The 16,795-nt window shown below is 39.7% G+C and overlaps 1 protein-coding gene across 9 annotated transcripts in view; it reads left to right on the forward strand.

The window, feature by feature from the left end:
- The window catches only part of LOC143030920 (rho family-interacting cell polarization regulator 2-like), a 276,625-nt gene that overhangs the window by 104,989 nt on the left and 154,841 nt on the right, over positions 1–16,795 (forward strand). For all 9 annotated transcript variants that reach the window (XR_012966948.1, XR_012966950.1, XR_012966949.1 and 6 more), the window contains exon 3: positions 443–695. Coding sequence is in view for 6 of the 9 variants with exons in the window: in XM_076194178.1 (XP_076050293.1) it covers positions 443–695 (253 nt within the window). In the remaining 3 variants the exon portion in view is untranslated. The remainder of the gene's footprint in view (positions 1–442; positions 696–16,795) is intronic.

The raw sequence follows: 16,795 nt of genomic DNA on the forward strand, positions 1-16,795 counted from the left end.
CATGGGTGTCTTTGGACGCTTTCACACGTGTTCATGGTCGTGACGTGTGAAGCGCCCATACACACCATTGCTTACTTGACAACACGACGCCGTGTCGTGGACGGCGCACGGCGGAAAGTTGATACGTGTGAAACTAGACTAAATGTCGGGTTGAGGGCTCCGTACATCACAATGTAACAGGTTAAATAGCACAAAAAAAACGTAAAAATCAGTTGACAACTCATATGTACTTAGACGAAATTAAACCTTCCTGATTGAGCAGTTGGTAGGATATCAGAAATATCTACTAGCAAACACCAAGGATAACACAGGATACCAAAATACCTTTAGGGAAAGGTACCCGATCAGATTCATCAGCAGACTAGATTGTACCAAGTCATGTACTGTCTATCCCCACTGTCAAAAATCCCACTAATATAAATTCTATTTTGTTCTCTTCCAGTTGCAGTAGCAGTGGTGGTGGACACAGGAGCAGTTGGGCCAACTCGGTACTTGGCCAGGCGGCGGGATCTCCGCGCGATGTGCGGCGCGTCTGGTCTCTGCCGCCGCACGTCAAGGTGCCCAAGGCCCCGCGACCCGAGCGAGCCACTCTCATGACCGGGGCGGTTGCACGGGGACTGAGGGAGTCCGCTCATGTCACCCGGGCGGACCTCGATGCCCTCAGAGAAGCACACAACGATCCGACCAGTCAACAGGTATGTATGTAGGCCTATGTATGTGCGTATGTATGTATGTGCGTATGTGGGTATGTATGTATGTATGTGGTAACGTGGTAACAGTCTTGCTTCTAAGCCCGTCGTTTCGTCTGCTCTAACGAAATTCAAATCTCTCTCTCTCTCTCTCTGTCTCTCTCCGTGTCTCTCTCTCTAACTGTCTCTCATGTGCCTCTGTTTTTCTTTCTTATGTGCTGCGATGCCTTCCGAGGGCTGATTCGTCTTTTTTCTTCTTCTTTTCTTTTTCCATTGAAACCAGTACCGCTCAGCAGACCATTCTAGAGTCACCGATGGAGTTGGATTTTAGCTCTAAAGTGGAACAAGGAACCCTGTAGTGCTTTAGAATCGCGAAGTTCACTCCACAAGTTCATTCCACACGATTCGGTGGCGCGGTTGATAGAGTCCCTGACTGTCACTACAGCGGTCCGGGTTCGAATCCTGCCCAGGGCTGAAATAATTTCAGTATCGTTGCACTTCGAGTCGTTACTCCAACTCTCGTGGGCGGGTAGTTGGGTGTGTGTGTGCGTGTAAGGTCACAGCATTACCCAAAGATCGGTCATACGAGCTCTTAGCTCTCTTCCGGGATGGAAATAGCTGTCGATCACGAGTCCAGCACGTGATCCAAAGACCGAGATGATTACTAGGGAAGTACGAGGAGCACTTGGGTAATTGAAGCGACTAGCGGTGTCTGGAAACTCAGTTGGGCCAGCGTCTCTCCAAATAGTAGGGCTGGCAATGATAATAATGATAGTAACAACAGCGATAATATTGGTGATAATGGTAATAATAATGATAATAATAATAATAATAATGATAATAATAATAATAATAATAATAATAATAATAATAATAATAATAATATTATTGAAAATAATCCAAGCAAGCACTCGGACAGCGTAATCCACAAAGGCAGTTGCGCCCGACGCCCGTGCCTCCTGACCCACGATTCAAACCCTGATAATGTCCCTAAAAAGTGCTTAACCCATTAAACTCCGATGACAAGATTCTTGTCATCTGGTCAAATAAAACAAAAAATCATAAAACACGAAAATGTTTGATCAAACACCAGGAAAGTATGTCGTCAGTCCTCGCTTCGCGAGCGAAGCGAGGACTGACGTCATACTTTTCTGGTGTTTGATAATTTTTTTTGGTGTTTTATGATTTTTTTTTTTATTTGACCAAATGACAAGAATCTTGTCATCGGAGTTTAACCCATTAAACTCCGATGACAAGATTCTTGTCATTTGGTCAAATAAAACAAAAAATCATAAAACACCAAAATGTTTGATCAAACATTTTGGTGTTTTATTATTTTTTTTTTTATTTGAATCTTGTCATCGGAGTTTAATGGGTTAAGACCAATTTGTGTATCATTGTGACAAATTGAAATAAGCTTTACAGCAAGGACTCGAACCTTTGCCTTAGCGACTGCTATCGTCTGTGCTTCATGATAAGCGTTCGCTAAAGTAAAGGTTCGAGTCCTTGCGGTGGAACTTATTTCCATTAAGACCAATTGTTACAATTTAATTTAAAAAATCCACCTCTAAAATGTAAAAGTGGATTATTTTCGATTATTTTTGGTTTGAAGAACATCCTTTCTAAGTGTCTAGCAGCAATCTACTATCATGAAAGGGAACTACTTTCCTTGACAGCAATTTTCCATGTTCAAAATATCCTTGTGAAATCCTTCATAGTTTACGCGTCGCTAGTTTTAAAAATTTACAGGACTGATGCAAGAAATCTAGTGTCATTTCATATGTTTTTATTTTCTTGGTTCAAAATGGCGTCAGCTTTTGAGGTCTCCAGGTATTTCACGTCTGGAGACGTGATTCACCATGGTCTTGGATCACGTGTTGGACTCGTGGTCGACAGTTATCCCCCCCAAGAGAGCTGAGAGCTCATATATGACCGATCTATGGGTAATACTGTGACCTTACACGCACACACACACCCAACTCCCCGCCCACGGGAGTTGGAGTAACACCCCGCAGCGTAGCGATACTGAAATTATTTCAGCCCTGGGCGGGAATCGAACCCTAACCGCCGTATTGGCAGGCGAGAACACCTAACCACAGCGCCACGAGGTGTGTGTATTTACCTAGTTGTATTTACCTAGTATTTTACGGGACGAGAGCTATGCTCGTACTGACCCGTTTTCGTATCTCTCCACGTCCAGTTTGTTCTTGAAATCGTGTATAGTTCTGGGATTTACTGTTTCTCTGTTCAGTTTGTTCCAGACATCGATCACTCTATGTGGGAAGCTTTTTTTCAGGTCTCTTCTGTAGCTGTCTTTCTTTAGTTTCTTTTCGTGTCCTCTTGTTTCTCTTCTGTCCCACTTTAATAGGTTGTCTCTATCGAGAACTTCCATCTCTTTCACAATTCTGAAAATGGTCAACAAATCGCCTCTTTCCCTTCTCTGTTCTAGTGTTGACAACTGTAAATTCTCCAATCTTTGTTCATATGTCAGATTTGAGAGTGGGGGTGCCATTATTGTCGCTGCTCTTTGGATTCTTTCTAATTTTCTCATGTTCTTTTTTGTGCTAGGTGCTCACATTGATGCAGCATATTCTAATTTTTGTCTTATCAGTGTGTGTGTGTGTGTGTGTGTGATCACTATGGTCTTAGATCACATATTGGATTTACGATCGACAGCTATTACCCTCTCGGATGAAGACTCAGGTCATATATAACCCCTTCAATACGACGATGACGCCTTCGTAGGCGTCATGAGGAACGAGTGGGTATATGAGGATTCCGGTGTTGGTGTCTTGATTATATTTATTTTGTAGTTGTAGCTGAGTGATCCCCATAGTATATGAACTGGCTTGATCATATTTTCTGTGGTTATTAATATTCAGAGTGAAAGAGAATGACTAATACAGCTGTAACTTTATATTTTATAATGAGAGTATTGTGATGCATCATCGTACATCAGGCAGCTAATATTGCCCGCGAGAATTTGATTTGCGTATTGAGAACACTCGTGTTGTGTTCCTGGTGTGAGAGACTATGGTTTGTTGATGCTGGGGCATAGAAACCCCCACAGTTGGTTTCTATGGAATTCATTTACAGAACTTACTTTTCTACAACTCACTCAAGCAAAGATGGTATTTCTCGTGTCTTCATACTCCTACGCTGAGATCTAATACAACTGTATAATGGATACTTTTTTAGTTTTAATGTTATTGCGTAATAATATATTTTATTATATAACGTACATAATTTTAAACATAACCCATTGTATGGGTTTCTTTTCCCTGAGATTTTGTAAATTGGTAAATATTATACTCACTGTAACGAGTATATTTTCCTGAATAATAAATTGTCAACAAAGACCAGAAATGGCTGTCGGCAAGAACAAGTTACCTATATGACTAAATTAAATAGATATATATTTAAACTAATGTATTACATTTAGAACATAATTATATAATAAATAACGTAAAATGTAGTTATAAAGAGAACGTAACTTAGAGGAATCTGAGAAAACGTAAATAAAAGGGCCGACTATAGTATTCACAACATCTGGTCTGTGCTCCGAGGAACCCATTCAGTGCCTTCATCATGGGTGGCCTACGTGCATGCCTCTCTCCTTTATCTCCCATGTACCTGTATGTGGCATTTGAATTTTTTTTTGTATATTCTCTACATATATAGTAAAGGAAGCTATATAGTACAATGAGTATCACTTTTAGGCTTGTAATAACGAGTTGAATAAATTCTACGACAACGCTCTTTTCTCCACGTTGACATGATGAGATATATAAAATGAGTCAGGTGGGATGGGGGTAATTTGTAATCGTTGTCGTAATCCCCCCAAAAGTTATATTCATTACAGAATTAAAAAAAAATCACATGATGGGAAACTCGAGAGAGGGGTATGTCCTAAAGATGATTTGGCAGAATGACAAGTAATAAATCACGACGTATGCCAGCCGACTCCTTGGCATAGTCCTTTTCTATTTCTGCTTTCATATGTTGCGGTCGAATATCATGACTCCCTTTTTGTTAGTGTGTAGCATTAATTTAGATTTAATGTTGTATTTTTGTTCTCACATTGGTTGTTGTTTATATTTAAGGCATAATTCATATAATCCATGATTTGGACATTCCACACCACCTTTCATAGTTTTGATAAAAGCAGCCAAAGATCTACATGACGGCATAGAAGTAAAACGTTATTGAAAGCCTACTAACTTAGCTTACCTTCCGTTTGCATGCTAGCAAGAGAATATGGTCAGAGACCGTTTCGGATGGCGAGAGTAGAAATCTATCGGAGCCGTAGCCCACATTTTCTGGTAACTACCCTACCAATACACTCCCACAAACTACAGGTCCCTTCAGTGGGTACTGCTAGATCAATGTATTTAGAGGAAAATAATGTACCTTGAGAGGGATTATAAATGTATAATGTATGAGACATATCACAAAATAATGTATGATAGGAAAAGTAATGTTCTCACATGTGAAAACCATAACCCCATATATATATATGTATATATATATATATATATATATATATATATATATATATATATATATATATATACAGTATATATATATATATATATATATATATATATATATATATATATATATATATATATTATATATGTATTAATGTTTCATTATTTTTTCTGGACTTTCAATCTACCCGTAAACAATGTGTACTCTTCTGAACGGCTGAAACAGTCAGAATGCACATGATTTTTTTTTAAGAGAAACCCCAGGTTTTGCAACAGAGAAGACTCTTCTTTTGCACTCTTCTCCTGTTGCATATTTACGTATGCACAATGCATAACGGACAACTATGTTACGTTCTTAATACGAGTATGTTACGTCTTGACTGGAATACAGACTTGCATCCTTGTCAGATTTCGGGAGTGATACCCCACCCTCCAGCCTTTCCTCCGTTTACTGACTCCCCTGTCATTTGGGCCAGCCTACTGCACTGTCTATAATAACCTGTAACGGTTCATGAAACTTCTCATTACAGTTCACCCAACCAAAATCCCTCGATGTAAATAACGTCTTTAGGTTTCAAAACTGGTCCCAACAAAATTCCCGTCGCGAATTTTCAGTGTTGTCACTATTAACAATAGGTGCTCAATCCAGCCTTTCTTTGAGATCAGTTGCAGAGGTGGGGAGCGACCTGCCGGCCCGCGGAAGCATTCGCTAAAGAAACCCGCCATAGCAAGCGCAGGCTTGCCTCGAAATTAAGTAAATCTAAGGCACTTGGAACTTTATCTTTTAAGTACCAATATATACTAACATGGTAATAACTGGATCATGATAAATTGTGTAAACTTTACGTTAAGGGTAAGTTAGATGTTCGAAAAAAGTAGGCTATCATTTAAATAAATTTAGTTTTGCTTACCTCTGTGGGGCAGGAGAAAGAAGTCACTTGGTGAGAGAAGGGGTCTAGTCGTCGAAGGAGCACCTTGGGATCTTCAAATAATAACCAATCAAAGGCTAGGAGTGGCACGGGGCGGGGTTTTCTCAACCCTCACACACGCCATGCTTATGTGATTCTGTTTCTTTAACCAGTGGAATTCCTTTCGCCGTTTATTTTTTTAAAGAAGTTTTATTATTCATTATTTTACTATTATTGTGGGTATTATTATTGTTATTATTATTATTATTATTATTATTATTATTATTATTATCATTATTGTTATTTTAAAGCGGCGTCAGTACCAATTAAATCCCAAATTTTGTTCTGAGAATACACTCTCCCCCCCCCCGGGGGGGGGCAGTTCTGGTACTTCTCTCTTCATGGGCAGGGGCTCTTCAGACTCCAGCGGTTCTTTTAACCGTTAAATTAAATCACCAGGAGGCAATTAAAGCTCTATCTTGATTTTCTTGTATCGACATGTGACACTCACAACTACTTAGCTTTCATTTGTTTTAGAAACATATAGATAATAATGTTATAGATGAATATATAAACGAAGAAATAGATAGAGAAGGGAACAAATAGTTTTCAATTTGCTCATGGTTCTCAGTCAGCGCTCAGAGCTGAGAAAGAGGACTTGAAACTCTAGTTGAATCTGCCGTGTCCTTGTACAAGGTACTGCATTCCTTTGTCATTGAAACTGTTAAGGTTTCGCCACGCCACGTGACATGATGAGATTGAGTGAGATTATAGTGGTGGCGGGGCGGGGTGGGGTGGGGGATACGCGTTGGTAAGCGACAGCCCCAGCAACGCTTCTCGTCTATCCCTTCCCTTCCTCTTCAACATCCTTGCCTTTCAATCTTGCCAACCCGATCGCCATCTTTACGTAGCGTCTCCCTCACATTTATGGTATGCTGTTACCTAACGATTCCCACCCTTACCTCGTCATTTTAGCTTGGGGCCACACTCCCAACACCTTGCCTTATCATTCCACGTTCCCCTTGCCTTTCCCCTCTGCCAGCTGTCTCTTCTCGTTTACTTCTCTCATTTGGCAGTCGTCCAGACCCCTTGTCCCTCCTGCACGTTTGTCTTGGGATCTGGTAATATACTTTAAACAAACCTCCCTTCCCCCTCTTAATCTTTCCGTAAGTTATCTGTCCGAACTAGCACCTAAGTTGAACTATTAATATCACCTTGCCAAAGAACTTACATGCTAGACCCTTTGTTCCTCCTGCACATTCGTCTGGGGATCTGGTGATATAGTTTAAACAAACCTCCCTTCCTCATCTTAATCTTTCCGTAAGTTAGCCTCCCGAACGAACAACGAAGTTGGAATATTCATGTCACATACTCTTGGCAAAGAACTTCATATGGATGATAGTTTAACGTCACAAATTCCCCCTCGTCGGAAGGCTAGGACGGTGCCCCTTACAGAGGGGCTTATAGCAATGAAATTAATGAACCATGCCCTTGGTTCAACGTAACTGGTGGCAGGAATCGAACCGCCATCCCCTCAACCTTCGCCGCAAGTTACGACGCACTAACTCGCTCAACCAGCGAGCTTCCTTGGCGAAGGATCCACCTTTTCAAAACACTTATTAATATCCACTTGGTGTTTATCTTCTGTATATTCTTGTGCATCTGTTGAGGCATCTCCGTTTTTCGAGCGTTTCTTTGATTTTTCATGAGATTTTTTCCCCTTGGGACGAGTTTTCATAATTCCGTGCAAACTACACATTTATTTTCGAGTGTATAGTCCCTTAACTAACTTTAGCCAGTAGATCCACCAATTCCTGTTCTGCAGAAACATGTTCTGGCTTTACGATGTACCTAAGCAATTTCCTGCGATGGTGTTTGGCCAGTCATAGTTGTATTTCTCGACTTATCTTTAGCGCACTTTGCACAACATAAAACCTTTAATCCTCGAAGATGTCTTGCTGTTATTTCCTATAAGATTTGGTTGATGTAGCCATTGCCATTTACTGGGGCAGAGTGCTAAATACAGTTAACGAATCGAACCCCACAGCTCCAGTTGAAAACAAAACAGAAACATTGTGGCAACACGCCACTTCTGCAGTGTCCCATTAGCGCACATAGCATTGTTGTAAATTGAATTGTTAATCTTGGTCAGAACAATTATGTTTGTCGATTGTAATCAAATTATATATTGTAAATATTATGTCACATACGAGGATGACCATTATTTTGTAAAAATCTGTACTTTTTGCATATTCTGTACAAAGCATTAATATATTCATCGTGCATAGTTTATGTCATGGCGGACGGGCAATCCAACAATAAGTCTTGAAGAGATTTGAAATGTAACTAATCTTTCACCGTTTCCGCATCGATACAGGCATTGGACTGACGTCATATTTTTCTGGTGTTTGATCAAACATTTTGGTGTTTTATGATTTTTTGTTTTATTTGACCAAATGACAAGAATCTTGTCATCGGAGTTTAATGGGTTTTAACTAATGAAAAAATGTAGTAATACCTTTACTAAACACAACTGATACCACAGTCAGAGCAGAAAACAAAATCTTGTTTATTGACAATGATGGAATTTTATGTATCAGCCTCGGTACTCTTTCAAATCCTCTATCCTTTTCTACATTTCCACCTTTTCTCCAAATACAATTTTTTTTTTTCTCACTGAAACCCAGGTGTCTGGGCATTTAGATTATAACTTGTATACTGTCTCCTCCTCATTTCTCAATGCTAATTTTAGATCCAAAGCTGGATAATGAGTGATCTTACTGTCTTCCGTGTTTCCGAACTTTGATTTTCCAATTTTGGACCATCTAGCTCAATTTATTTTCCTCTAAATACCCATGTGTTGTATATCGCTTGCCTAATTCTAAAGACTATCCAGGATCTTTGGACTACCTAACGTCCTCGGTGTCACAAATTCTGCCTCAGTCTTCTTTCTCCAAATTCTCTGATTTCTTCACGCGTGAGTGGTTCTGATTGGTTTCGCTCGGGTTGAAATTTGGAGTCTTACTTTTCTTCATCGTTCTTCGTTGGACAAAAATGAATGAATAGATAAATGAATAGATACATAAATACAAATAAAGTAGATAAATAAATAGATAAATAAATCTGATTGGTTCTTTGGGTTTTGCTATGCGGGTTCAAATTTGGTGTCTTTTCTTCTTCGTTCTTCGTTGGAGCCAAAAAACGGAGAGCATTCGGAGCACGCCCGGAACATTAACCCATTAAACTCCGATGACAAGATGTCTTGTCATTTGGTCAAATAAAACAAAAAATCATAAAACACCAAAATGTTTGATCAAACACCAGAAAAATATGACGTCAGTCCTCGCTTCGCTCGCGAAGCGAGGATTGACGTCATATTTTTCTGGTGTTTGATCAAACATTTTGGTGTTTTATGATTTTTTGTTTTATTTGACCAAATGACAAGACATCTTGTCATCGGAGTTGAATGGGTTAAAGACAGAAAAATATGACGTCAGTCCTCGTTTCGCGCGAGGACTGACGTCATATTTTTCTGGTGTTTGATCAAACATTTTGGTGTTTTATGATTTTTTGTTTTATTTGACCAAATGACAAGAATCTTGTCATCGGAGTTTAATGCGTTAATTAAAGAAAGAGATATCGACAGGAGACTTTTTGGTCCATAACTAGGACGGACGGTAAGGATAGACGAAGAAATTGATAAACTAGCGAACCAAACAATTGTCAGGTATTGCAGCATATTCCTTAGGTGTCTAAGTGAAGCTAAAATCTCAGAACCGTACTACATTGCACTGTGGTGAAGATTATTCAATTAATTAACTACACGGTTGGCGAAGTTGTTTCTACCCACTTCTAAATTAAATCTACGGCTTATCCTTACTTTTCCTTCTCCATGGATATCTCTGATCATAACCTCATTTCTGTCACTTTCATACTTTTACTGTGTCTTTCTAGAGAGTGTAAATTAAGATCCCAAAGCCTGTCCTCGTAATATAAATTTCTTAGCCCATGTATCATTTTGGCCATTCTCCTCTGTACTGATTTATTGAATTTATATTCACCCCCACATATATATGTATATATATGTATATATATATATATATATATTTATATATATATATATATATATATATATATATATATATATATCAGGTATGTGATTGGGGTACGAAATAAAGGAAGCTTGAGAGAGGTATGTGCCCCCTCCTCCCACGGTAGGTTGAACCAGTCACTTTCACAAGTTCATCAAATTCTCATGCATTGCATATGAATACAGAACGGCACAAAATTATTACGAGTAACAATTACGAGCCTGTACATGTTATTGCAGATTGAATATAAAAAATCATTACGAAAGAAAGAGAAGATTGAAAAGAAGCTTTGTCACAACAAGCTTGCCATTTCATTCAATGAAATATACTTGAGAGAGAATCCTGCCCTTTTTTTTACAAAGAATATATATTATATATATATATATATATATATATATATATATATATATACTGTATATATATATATGCTAATAAGAACACGGGTATGTGTGTTCATTTATGCAAAATAGACCACTTGGAAAAAAGAAACTAGAGAAGCAGAGCGCTTTCATATATTACACCCAGTGCAAAAAGTACCTAGTTAAACGGAAATACATAGTTTATATATACATGAAGAAGGAACAAGGACAGTTTACGTAAGAGGAGAGGACATTTACCCCCTGGGCAGCGATAGGTCAGGTCGGAAGGGTCAATGCGTCCCACTAATGAGGGAGGGGCGACATCATGTCACAGTCGCAGGGTTACATTTTACCCTTTTTTTTTTCTTTTTTTTTTTTTGCCAAGAAATAAGCAAAAGAATAAAAAGGTAAAATATAACCTTGCAGTCACACGACGCCCCGCTCGATCTCCACACACAGAGCCATCACAGTACAAGTGTACTGAATTTTGCCTTGGGTACTCGTTTATTCTCTCTAGGTGTATCTGGTATTTTCCGTATTCTAGTCTGTCTATCCTTGTGGATATTTTTCTGCTGCACCAGGGTTTGATCTTTATTTCACTGTTCTCAGGGAGGGAGACGTTGCTTTGCTTTGTATAACTTGTGTGTTTAGGCATTTGTTTTACGTGTTTTTGGGCATTCAGTATGGTATGCATCTACACAAGTTTTGATATAGGGGTCTTTTCGTTTTACCATTCTCATTGTGCATAATGTAATTCTTTCACTCTGTGGACATTGCCAGGTAAATTCACTTTCATTCTCATTATTTCTATTCTGGTTGTTCTTGGGTATCCTAGTATTATTCTCATTGCTTCCTTCTGCAGTATTTCTAATGCTTTTGTTTCCTTGTCCGCATATATTATTAACCCATTAAACTCCGATGACAAGATTCTTGTCATTTGGTCAAATAAAACAAAAAATCATAAAACACCAAAATGTTTGATCAAACACCAGAAAAATACGACGTCAGTCCTCGCTTCGCTCGCGAAGCGAGGACTGACGTCGTATTTTTCTGGTGTTTGATCAAACATTTTGGTGTTTTATGATTTTTTGTTTTATTTGACCAAATGACAAGAATCTTGTCATCGGAGTTTAATGGGTTAAGGCTGGTGCTGTGTAATCTATTATTGATCTAATTTGTGATTATGCATACAGTTCTGAGAACCGGGCTACCCACCCCATTTCTCTTATTTGCTAATACCTTCAGTGGTTTGACTCTCGCAACACAGATATTTTTGACGTAGCTCGTTTGGTCCTTGTTTTTGTTAAATCCTAGGTTCATACCTAAATATTTGTAGTTTGTAACCTTTTCTAATCGTGTCTCATTTAACCCACTAAACTCCGATGACAAGATGTCTTGTCATTTGGTCAAATAAAACAAAAAATCATAAAACACCAAAATGTTTGATCAAACACCAGAAAAATATGACGTCAGTCCTCGCTTCGCTGCGAGCGAAGCGAGGATTGACGTCATATTTTTCTGGTGTTTGATCAAACATTTTGGTGTTTTATGATTTTTTGTTTTATTTGACCAAATGACAAGACATCTTGTCATCGGAGTTTAGTGGGTTAAATGAAAACCAACACCATCGAATGCTCTTGTTTGATATTTTGTTGTAATCTCATTTATGACTGATCCCTTGCTGTTCTGTCCATCATGACGTTGAAAAGCATTGGACAGAGTACTCCTCTCTGTGGAGTACGGTAGTACTAGTGATGAAAAAAAAAAAAAAAAAAAAAAAAAAAAAAATTTTTTTTTTTTTTAAATAAAAACATGTTTTTTTATGTTCTTTTTGTTTGTTTGTTTTTGTCTTGTTTTTTTACACTGCCAAAGTTGCTCAGATATTAATATTGAGTATATGAAAACAAGTGTAAATACTTGATTCATCCCTCCACAAATGTGTGCCTATCTTCAGACACTATAAAATTAAGCACAAGTAATTGACTTGGCAGCTCTGTCGGTGGTCGAACGATTCCTTCTCGCAGAATGTACCACGTGTCAACAGGTTCATTGTAAAATCAATAAAATACATCAAAAGATGACGCACAGAAAATGGGAAATTACTTAAGATAATAAAAAACTATGAGGGGTATACTATTTTATTTGATAATCTAGAAACAATTGTAATGTGTTTTTTCTTGCTGGGATATTTAAGACAGAATATTAACAAAAGTACATGTTTTTTTTTTGGGGGGGGGGGTCTTTTTTGTATATATATATATATATATATATATATATATATATATATATATATATTTCCAAGGCACGTTTTTTTTTTTTTTTGAGTCGTATTACTAGGAGTACCAAGCTCCAACTCTTTCTCTTCAGATTCACTCCCATGGAACCAGACTTTCGCTCTCCCTCTAGTTAGGTGATCAGCTATTCATGTTAGGAGTTTACCTTTTACTCCTTTGCCTACTAATTCTTCTAAAATTACTTCCTTGTTTGCTCTGTCAAATGCTCCTTTTAGATCAATAAATACCCTACAAGTTACCTTAGCACTATTTAGACATTTAATTTTACAATCGGCAATAGATCTTCCTTTCATAAAACTATGAAGACTCTCAGACATAAGGTCTTCAATCATGTGTATCAATCCATTAAGGGCAGCCCTTTCCATTAATTTGCATAGACATGACGTTAAAGATATAGGTCTGTATTTATTACCTTTTGCTGCTGGTATTATAATGCTATTTCCATCATCTTTGTAATTTACCGTTTTTATGCGATACATTTGTTAAGATCTAGAATTGGGCTGTTTTCTATATACTAGAGAGTTTGCAATATCACCCCAGGTGGTTCTTTATAGTATTTAACAACTCTTCCGTTGTATATGGTACACTAGTTTCATCGTGTATTTCACTTTGTTCTTTTACCATTTGTTCTATTTCATGCCTTTTATTGTTCAGACACTCTCTTCCCTTTTCAGGAAGACTCCTACAGCTAGAGTCAAATATCCATGTATTCATTAAATTATTAGCTTTTCTTATGGGATCTGGGTCGGCTATTGTTTCCAGCAGACTTGAAGTGAGTATTAAGGGAGAGAGACTGGAGGAAGTGGATAGTTTTAGATACTTGGGTGCGAATGTGGCAGGAAAGTGAGGAGTGGGGGTGGAGGTAGAATGTAGATTGAGAGAAGTGAGTAAATGCCTTGGGGGATTAAAAAGTGTAATGAGAAATAGACATTTGGGAATGGATGCTAAGAGGAGACTGTATGAAGGAGTGATTGTGCCGACAGCACTGTACGGGACAGAAACATGAAACAAAAGGGAGGAAGAGAGAAGGAGTTTGAATGTGTTTGAGATAAGGTGCCTGAGAAGTATGATAGGGATTACTAGGCTAGATAGAGTGAGAAATGAAGAGGTGAGGAGGAGAACGGGGGTGGAAATTGGAGTTGAGCGATAGGGTTGATGAAAGAGTATTGGGATGGTATGGACACATGGAAAGAATGAGTGAAGAAAGACTAGTAAAAGAGGTGTGGACGGCAGAGGTGGGGGAAGTGAACATGAGGGGTCGACCAAGGATGAGATGAATGAATGGGGTAAAAGGGGCATTACGAAAGAGAGGAATGTCTGTTAAGGAAGGACGGGAGAGGACAGAAGATAAGGGTGAAAGGAGAAGGGTTGTGTATGGATGATGCTGTGATGCATGGGGGGATTGGGGATTGGGGGGGAGTGTGTGTGGGAAATAAATTGACGCAGCCCGAAGGGATTTCTCCTCATCTCCTTTTCTGCATGGGGGGACGGAGAGGAGGGTCGCCGAATTAATGAATCGGCCTTGCTGTGGATGTGCTGTGTCTTGCGACACTGCTTCTAACCCAGGGCAGTGGATAGGATGCAGGGATGACCCGTCATCCAGGTGCCGAGAAAGGAGGGAGGGTAGAGGGGAGTGGAGTATGTAGGGGATGGAATGGGTGGGAGTGGATTCTATGCCTTTGTTTTTTGGCTACCTCCCTTATAAGGGAGAAGAAGCCTTTGGTATATGTATGCTATCAGTGTTATGCATCTGCTCCTTTTGTTTTTCATTCCCTTGTGCTAGTTCTTTTTCCGTAGTATTTGTTCTATTGTCATTAATTTGTGGACGATTAGGACAAAACCAGGAATTTGCATGTTCACCACAATTACAAGACTTTGGTTTGATTTTTTAATTTTCTTTAATTTTCTAAACACACTCCTTGGAGGTCGTGTTTAGAAGTAGCGATCATTTTAAGGAACGAACGTTATTGAACAAAATAGGGGCATGTTCAACATCTCGCCCCACATAATTCCCCTAATACCCATGGCCAGCAAAATTTTAGAATATTTAAACCACCCTTTGTGAACATTTCGCCCCCGGACGTTTGGGTCATCATTCTCAACCTTTCCCAGTGTTCAATCCCCTCCCCCTTCTCTTCCTTCCCCTCTACTTCTTTTCTCTCCCCGTTCCCTCCTTTCCCCATATTTAATCTCAAGCATATGTATCTCAACTGAAGCCAGACAGAGCATGCCTGAAGTACCGACCTCCAGCCCCGTGGATATCCCCCACAACTACTTTCAACCACACACAACTACCACACGCAAAGAATCACTGCTCACCAGGGGAACTGATGGACGCTGCACGAACAGCGATCCAGGCGACGGAGGCCCAGGGTGGGTTTGTCTGCTATACTGACGGCACTGTCGACCCGGAGAACGGCACAGCAGGTGCAGGAGTATACTCCGCAACATACACCGCCGCCTGGCGCACATCAGACCACTGCTCGACTCTACAGACTGAGCTGGTGGCAATGCAAAAAGCTCTGGAGTACTCAAGCCAACTACAGAGGCCGGTAGTCATACACACCGACTCTCTTGCGGTGATACAAGTACTCCAGAAGAAGGACATACCCAACAACATACACATTATCACAACAATACTCTCCCTCCTGCAGCTACACAACGAACAAGATCGCCCAGTCATCATCAACTGGATACCCAGCCACATAGGGATACACGGAAACGAACGAGCAGATGAGCTGGCCAAGACAACACGCTACCATCCTCACATAGAAATCAAAGTCCAACCATCAACCACATTAATCAAAAGCTGGGCCAAAGACCACCTACAACGAACAAAGGTAGCCAACCACAGAAGATCGATAAGCTCAGCATCAGCAAGCGCAATGTGGTACGAGAGGGCCACCAAAACTGTGCCCTCATCCCGCCACCAAGATCGCCGACAGACGACTCTCCGTGATCATCCACAGGCTCAGGTTGGGGTACAAGTGCTGCTGGGAAATCATCGAACGACAGGAAAGGGAATGCGACCACTGCGGGATGAACACCTCAGAGCCTCTCCTTCACTATCTACTAGAGTGCGCTCACACCATCGCCCTGAGAAGAGGTAGACAATTCAACCCCATGGCCCCCGAAGCTTGGAAGACTGGAGCCGACATAGTTTACAACATCACCGAAAACATAGAACGGCTCGCCCACATCCTGGTCGGATACCCTCCGCCCAGATAACTACAAAAACGCCGGAGTAGCTGAACACAGAGCGGCTCAACACTTACGGGCCTCCGAATGGAGAAAGGCCCGTGTGTAGATAAATATCATCTACCGAATAAAAAATAAAAAAAAAATCTCAACTTGTACTTGAAAAAGCTGTAATAAGCAAAACGTCGTACAAATAAAGGGTCCGTCCTCATATGGTGTTTAACTCGTGCCTGTTCTCACAATACCGACAGTGGTACTCGTTATGACATTTCCATGCTATATGTCCCCACTTCCAACAATTGTGACACATCACAGGCGGTTCTCGATACGTAGCCAGTCCTTTATACCTCAAAATTTTTACAAATACTTTCTCTGGTGCAATTCCTTTATATAGTCCCACGAGTTGTGGTCTAAGTTCACGTCTGCCATCATACCAAACTTCACGTCGTTTAATCCATACAAATCTATCATCAAACAGTACGTCTTCTGGGTTGAGGTACGTGGGAAAATCGAACAATATTACCTTCGTGTACTTTCCATTTTCTTCAGGTTCTTCCATTATGATCTTTTCATAGCATATAGTTGTGAGGTATTTCACAGCTTCAGTGTTTTTTATGGTAATGTAGGGTTTATAATTGCCCCCTTTAACCCATTCAACTCCGATGACAAGATGTCTTGTCATTTGGTCAAATAAAACAAAAAATCATAAAACACCAAAATGTTTGGTCAAACACCAGAAAAATATGACGTCAGTCCTCGCTTCGCT

This window comes from Oratosquilla oratoria, chromosome 12 (genome assembly GCF_046742065.1).
Source record: "Oratosquilla oratoria isolate Oo_2021 chromosome 12, ASM4674206v1, whole genome shotgun sequence".
Lineage (NCBI taxonomy): Eukaryota > Metazoa > Arthropoda > Malacostraca > Stomatopoda > Squillidae > Oratosquilla > Oratosquilla oratoria.